At 41.2% G+C, this 7,941-nt stretch overlaps 1 protein-coding gene across 1 annotated transcript; it reads left to right on the plus strand.

Annotated features, from left to right (window-relative positions):
• Positions 1–2,442: 2,442 nt before the first annotated feature.
• mdfic2 (MyoD family inhibitor domain containing 2) lies at positions 2,443–7,303 on the plus strand (the record flags this gene model as incomplete). Its single annotated transcript, XM_084061810.1, has 3 exons — positions 2,443–2,527; positions 4,980–5,177; positions 7,047–7,303. The coding sequence occupies 3 exons, from the start codon at positions 2,443–2,445 to the stop codon at positions 7,301–7,303; spliced, it is 540 nt and encodes a 179-aa protein (XP_083917936.1).
• Positions 7,304–7,941: the final 638 nt, after the last annotated feature.

Raw genomic sequence — 7,941 nt, forward strand, 5'->3', positions numbered from 1 at the left:
AATACCCTTGTACTGCTTCCGCCCTCAGTCGTGTGCGTCACAGAAGGGGGCGTTCAGTAGGCCTCTGATTGGGCTACCGAACGTCCCCTTCTGTGACGCACACGACTGAGGGCGGAAGCTGGTGCGCGCCCGAGATACAGACGCCTCAGAGCCGGAGGAGGCGTCTACCTTTATATGTCTATGGGATTAAGGTTAGGTTTAGGCATAGTTTTTGTCGCCCCCAGGGAGGCGGACCACTCGGCCAACTTTGTGAGAACAGACAACAGCAGTGGTTCTAGTCAGGCAAAAAACTGTTACAACGTTGGAGGCACGCCGTCGCGGTGCCGAACGTTGCGAAGTCCGCTAGAGCCGACTCAGCACAGTTCGAGTCATATACCGATAGGGACAGAATCGTAAATTATCGTCCCCCTAGACAGTGCCAGTGCCGAGCACTATTATTTTCCACCACGGAGGAAAGCCGGGCAGTGCTGTCCTCCTGGTAGGCCAATCAGAGGCAGGCGAGGCGGTTCTTTTTGTAACCCAGATGCTGAATGTATATACGCGGGTATAGGGCATAATAGCCCTGAAACATGACTGTCATATCATGGTGTCATATCATCACAGTCATGGCGCTACTTGTTCCAGTTTTTTTCTATTTCTACATTTACAACCCGTACATCTACATAAATGTTCAGATTCAAATATAAAGAGCTTACCAGGAACAAGTATAGAGCCATGATGCTTGTGACAGACAAGCGTCATGTGAACCATGGCTGAGGGCATAACAGTGGCGGCGATGTTGTGGTGACACAGATAGAAAATCCATTAATGTTTCCCATAGAGATTTCCAAAAATATTTGTATAAATTATTTTAAGCCTGGAAGCCATCCAGGCTCCTGGTGAATCACGACCACAAAACATTTGATTCTCTGTCAAACAACAGACACAGAATCAAATGTTTTATGGTCATAATATACCAGGATCCTGGATGGCTTGGTTCCAGGCTTAATATAATTGATATAAATATTTTTGGAAAGACGAATGGGTTTTCTATCGGTGGCACCACAAAATGGCCGCCACTGCTATGCCCTATATGAAATGAATGCAATTCAATGTGCCAGAGAGAGGGAGAATGAGATAATGATGAGACTGTGAGAGAGAGTGTGTGAAATTAATTCAGTGAATGAGAGTGAGTGAGTAGTTACTTTAGTAGTTAACTTTTTCAACTGACATTTACCTGCCAAATATATACTCACAGAGTCGTGACTCGTGATGTGATCTACTTTCTTCTTCTCACAAAACGACGTGCAGACAGGGTGAGTTGATGACCATGGAAACATAATAGCATAGCAAGCTTCTGCTAATGTGTTGATACAACTGATCAACAACAGTAAGTATTCTTGCTAACGTCAACGGAACAGGATGAGTTGGGCAGCAGGCCAAATGGATACACTGTAGCCTACTACACAGTGCCAGGTTTTGAGAGAGAATCAAGCAACCACCAGTTCTATGAGAACGATCCCAAAAGAAGCGACTTAGGCCACATGAGCAATTTAAATCTATATTCATCAGCTATTTAAAAAAATATCTTGGGAAAAATAGTGAATATAAAAATAATATAAAAAATGTAAAAACATTTTTAACACAAATCTGGTATGGGGTCCCTGGCACAATTCTTTTCCCAAATGGGGGTCCATTTGGACAAATACATTGTATGGGGTATGGGGGTCCTTGACATGAAAATGTTTGAGAGCAACTGGTTTAAACAACATTAGGAAAAAAGCCCCAAAAAACGCAACTACCAATATTTACAAGCAACTTCACAGAAAAAGAAGCCCAAAGTCGCTTATAATAAGCGGACATGGCAACACTGCTTCTACACAGTGTTGTACGTGTTGTACAGTCAGAGCCGAGGAGGAGAACATACTTCCCCAGCGACATGCACAGTTTGCACACAGACTGACCGACTGACAGGTAAACTATGTATGTTGCATTCTGTTGAGCCATTGTCTTTGTCTCGCAGTAGTACAGCCAGACGTCAGATTATCAGTCAGAGAGAGAGAGATCTCCTGTCGCTGGAACAGTGGTGGGAAAAGTACTCAGATGTTTTACTTAGATAAAAGTATCAATACTGTAAAATTGTACTTAAGTACAGTACTTGGGTAGATGTACTTAGTTACTTTACACCACTGTAATTACAGATGGGTCTGACCACGTGAGACTATTTGTCAACTATTAATGCAGTTAATTAAAGTACATGATCGATTCCTTCTTTTGTAGCCTCTCAATAATAGATTCTAGTCTGTGTTGATCAGGAATGAGATTTTATTTAGGCTAGTGTGCATGGACATGCTACTGTAATTGTGCTGGACATGATAGTGGAGTTAGCTGCATGAGTTGTGCATAAGGATTGGCCACTATTTTTTTTGTCATATGTGCCTTTTTTTCATTTGTGTTGAATAGATGGATCAGATGGCATACGAAAAAGCTAAAGCAAAATGCAAAGCAAGGAAGGACATTGCAGAGAACTGCATTTTTGTAAGAGAGGGTAAGTTTGTTTTGCATTTTGCATGCTTTTTGTAGGTCAATGCCTAAACCTAATTGCAATTATAGGCCTAATAGTCTCTCACTGGCTTGTTTATTTTGGCACTAATATTGTTTTAAGTTTATTCAGTACTCTAACATGATAACAACTGTAAAAGTGACATGGTTTGGATCAAATGCCTTGAAACATTCACCTAAAAGTTGAGGAACAGATATCTTTAAATCAGGGGTCTTCAACAGGGGGTCCAGGACCCCTAGGGGGTCTTCAGAGTTACTACAGGGGGTCCGCCAGATCTTTGTGTGGCGGGGACCATTAGCTGAAAATAGCAGATCTACAAGCTCACAACGCCTCGCACTGCGAGGCGTTGTGAGCTTGAAGATCGGCTATTTTCTGAGAGTCGGTGTAGAGGGAAAAAGACCAGACCAAGTACAGAGCCAACGGTCAAGTTGACTAAATATTGAGGGTTTAAAGGTCAACTATCTTAAAATACACATTAACATGAATCCAATTATCTATGAAATGTATGAAAAAAGTTTAATCTGCAACATCATTTTACACAGTATTTAGTGGGGGGTCCCTGCTTCATCTCTCTCTCTCAGCTAGGGGGTCCTTGGCCTGAAAACGTTGAAGCCCCCTGCTTCAAATAGCCTGATGCATTGATGCATGTTTTTTTGTACACTATGTTGTGATTTGAAACGAGAAATCATCCTTCAAAGGCATAGTATGTAACTTTGCCCTTTTTACAAAACAAAACAATATAACATTTTTACCCATCATTTCCCTCTATACCAGCAGTCATCAACCACTGGAGTAGTGTGTTGGTGTTTACCTGCAGTAACACATTTCCCTCTCGCTGTATTTTGGTGTTTTCACTGTTTGTTTTGGTAGACCAAAACCTCCCTCTCTACCAAAACAAACAAAACAAAAAAACACCAAAATACAGCGAGAGGGCAATGTGTTTCTGCAGGTAAACACCAAACAGGTAAACACCGCCACACACTACTCTAGTGACTGATAGCTGCTGGTATAGAGGGAAATGCTTGTTTTGTTATGTCAACACAGGGCAAACTTACATACACCTTTAAAGGTTTCCCAAGAATAACTGTGTGGTTGCTAATGAGAGAGCAAGGTATGGTACATCCCTGGAACAAAACCTGAAAAATGCATATAGCATGCCTGCAGGCCTTATTTCTCTATCAGCTAATGGTCATGGGCATAGACCGGCGGCATCTGATACCTTATTTATTGCATAACCCCGAGTATCAGTGTTTTGAAGCTGTAGTATGCACTTATTTTGAAGCTCCTTTTAGCTTGTTCTAAATTGTAATTGTGCTTAATATACTAATCCCTCCATCAATTGTGTTTTCACTGTCAGAATTATAACAAACAACAGAAAGACCAGCTTTGAAGAAAGAAAAGTTCAAGTTGATAGAAGGCTATAGGTGGACAGCCATGATGAGCAATGTCCATTTGTGCCAAGACAAACAATGCTTATTATTCCCGATTCAAAAGTGTGTCCAGTGTGTGAATAAATCATTACACATTAAATGTTAAATAAATTGGAGAATAGAATGGTAAATTATTCATTTGAATTAGGTGGTAGAAAAGTAAACAAGCTGCAGCCACACCAATTATTCATTAACAGCTATTGAAATCTGCTCTTAACAAACATTAATGTTCTTCTCACACAGTTGTCTGGCTGTGTCTTGGAAATTATACAGCTTAACACACATTTAGCTCTCTGTGGTCAAAACATGTTATCAAATGTTATTTAACTAATTAGAATGTGCTCTTTAATCACAAATTGTAATATATGCGTAGGGTACGCATTATTCATTTTGGATTAATGATAGAGGTGCTAGTACAGTATAATGCCCATGGTTCACTGGGTTCACAGAGGCCACTGGGCATTACTGTCATGAACCACTGGACCACACATCTTAGCTACCACATGACGTTACCTTTGCCCAGTCTCCAAGGTGGCAGCTCATAAAGTTTTGACAGCTGTTTGGCTCCCCCTTCAACATGATAAATTAGCAGAAATGCAGGATGGGTTACAGTATAAGCAGAAGCTGAAGAATGTACAGTTGTCAAGTTCATTTTAGGTCACAAACGAACACTCTGCAATCGATAATGTCCATCATTTGATGAATAATCTCTATGATTGATAACTTCAAAGAAGTATTCCCCTTCCCCATTGAAATGCAACCACATGAAAGGTTTGATATTGATGGCAAGTACTTAGACCTTCATCTCAAAGTGATGTTTCCGCTGATTTGTTGGCATTTGGAAAGAGGTGATGGCACAGCAAAGTGCTTGCATGGGCACCGTGAGTCATCAACAAACCGACCGTTGGCACTGTTCAGAGATGATACTTCAAATCATAAGTGGGACGTGTTGCTGAAATGTCATAGATGGTCAGAAGATATTTTATGCATCCTTTCTTCTCTGACAGAGGGCATCCAAATAACTGCTCCGGTCACTGATGGAAGACCCAATCCCAGTCCCGAGAGAGAATGTGGGGATGCCAGTGGGCAGCAGCAGTCTAGGGACCGTGCTAGCCCTGCCTCCTCGCCATTCACAACACAAAAGTTAATGGCAAGATCTCCCTCATCAGACTCTCTTTCCTCTCCTCAGCACAGTGACAAAGGAGGTTAGTAAAACTAGTACTTCATCCACACACAAGCCTAATCTGATGCTGTTACAATTACGCACATAAAATGACTGTTCCATAGTGCTTACTACAGTAGCATATCATGGCATATCACTTGGGACAAGACATAGAATGCATTATTACTTAAGGCAAAAGGTTGTTTTGTTTTTGTGTTTTTTTCAGAGCTAATAGAAAGATAGGAATGATGATGATTAATATACAGGATAATAATGCAACAGACAGAATAAAAAATGTGACAAATACATGCTGTATGCCTTACCATGCAAAGAATGTTTAAATGCAGTTCATATCATCAATTATGAAGATGTGTGAATAATTTACAGACTGAAACTGAAAGAAAAAAAAGTTTAATGTAAATGATGGCCACAGGAGTGGGAAGCCTCACTAAATGAAGCAACATAATTGATTACATATGTACTAATGTACTTGAATTATTAACAATGCAGATCAGTAAACAACAAAGCACTGATTAGATATTAGATATTTAATAAGTCCTCTCAAAGTGACATTAGTTTACGATTTATGCTGTTTGAACATGTTTTAAGCACCATTTCCAATTTTGTGAGCCTCTTGTATTTATATAAGAACAGTAATTCATATATAGTGTAGTAAGCACCTTTTCATGTCACTTTCTCTCTCTGTGCCTGGCCATTACTTTGGTGAATTCTACGTCCTTATGCAAAGTACACTGGTCAGGTCACCAGGTATAAGGACCAGAAATGTCTCAGAAGAACACTGTCTATTTGTGGTCAGTGTCCTCGTCCGGTGATTTCATGCTTGATTGCACCCACGGGGACACCATTTGGCAAAGGCTGCTCGGAAGGCACATGGCACATTGTTTCACAGCAACCACAATGCAACTTGGAAATGGTCCTGGCAAAGTATACAGAAGAGACCTCTGGTAATTGATTATGTCTCCAAACAGCTTCCTCGCCTGTCTCTCTGTAAGGCAGCAGGGGGGGCTGATTTCTTAAATTATGCATGTGAAAAGGAACGCCCGGGGAGGCAGGAGGCTTTTAAAATGTTATAAGCTATAAGTGAAGACAGACAGACACCAGCAGCTCTTTTAGTAATATACATGATCTATGTTTGAAAAGACAAACAAGATATGGTTTGGACGTACGTAAATATGCATCATCGATTAGTGATTCAAGAAGATTATGGCAATGGTCTGGTGGAGTTTAAAGGTTTATATACTGTGTCTGACTGTGTCAAAGGGCAACAATGGAGCAAATCATTATAAAAGCATTTTTAAAGCGTTCCTGCATTTTAAAAATGCAGGATTTCCCAGATTTGGGATTTAGGTTTGTCATCCCAGCTGCTACGTGCATGACATCATGAAACGGAACCACTTCCGGCCATAATCAAACACAGCGTGAACAGTCTGCACAACCAGGAAATGCTCCGTGAAGTGAAAGTCAATATGAAAGCCATGTGTTAAAGTTGTATCGTGGTTGTAAATCACCAACATTGTTCTTGAGAAGTACTCTTGTACAAGTATTTATAAAGATTGCAATTTCCATTTAGCCAAAGAGACATAATAGCCTCACTACACTAGTTGACATGCCCACAAGCTGTCAGTTTTTCAATGCGCCGACGATACAGTACCATCCAAGTCTGTCTTATATAGTGCGGCTTCACCACTGAACATGCATTGTGGTTTATTTGGATTCATTCTTGAACTGCACACAATCACATAGTAGCTAATGTTTGGACTAGGGAGTCAACTCCATTATTAGACACTGTGGCTTGATTTCTTACTGGCTTTGAATCTCTGGATTGGAGCTTTAAATACATAGAGGGAAACATATACTGCATGTGTTTCCTGTCTGTGTCTCTTTCTCTCAGGGGACTGTGCAGGGATCGTTCTGAAATGCCTCTACTGCAGGTTCTATGACATTCTCCTCATGCTGCCACACTCCTGTGAGAGAGCCGTCTATCACTGCTGTCCCACCTACGTACAAGTGTCCACCACCATGGAGTCCGCGGCTGGCAACGGCAGTACCTCTAGCCTAGACTGTGACTGTGGCCTGCTTGATGCCTGCAATGATATTAGTGACTGCCTGGAGCTGGCTATGGAGATCTCCGAGATATGCTATCACTAGTGGGAAATCATCTTGCTTATCAGCCCAAGTCTGAATAACTGAAGAGCAGTAGCTACAGTATATACATTATTGAATGGAGCCTTTCTGCCCTGTTAAGAAAGCTATCATTACAAGGAATATGAACTAAAGCAGAATTAAGCGTGGAGAGTTGATAAGATTGTTAAGAAGATGGATGGTATACTAGAAGAATGTTCTTTATGTCTAAGAACAACCTCTTTCTAGATCATTATGCACCACAAAGTCATCATCTAGATTTGAAATGCACCTGAGCTGCCTTGTACCGTACACTGCATGCCAACGTTGCACCTAGGAGCTTTGAGATGACCATAAACATTGCAAGCTCTGAGATTTGAGAGATTGTTCTGTTGATGCATGCAACATGCCCAACGTGCCTCTGATGATCGTTTATCTGAAGTATGAAAAAAAGAAAGAATCTTGAAACCCTGTCCCCTGTTGCTTGTGCCTATTTAAGTTCAAGTGCCATTGCAAAGACAGGAGCAGTTGGTGATGGCATGTGTAGGACACTCGTCCTTGTGGCTCCCCTTGACCTCTGTTCCCGAAGACAGTTCTCTCAAGTGGCAGCTCGCGATTTGGATCACTTCAATCTGTAATAGGTCCTTGTCACATAATGGGAAATG

Source organism: Gymnoscopelus microlampas (assembly GCF_963454915.1).
Source record: "Gymnoscopelus microlampas genome assembly, chromosome: 7".
In the NCBI taxonomy this organism is placed as follows: domain Eukaryota; kingdom Metazoa; phylum Chordata; class Actinopteri; order Myctophiformes; family Myctophidae; genus Gymnoscopelus; species Gymnoscopelus microlampas.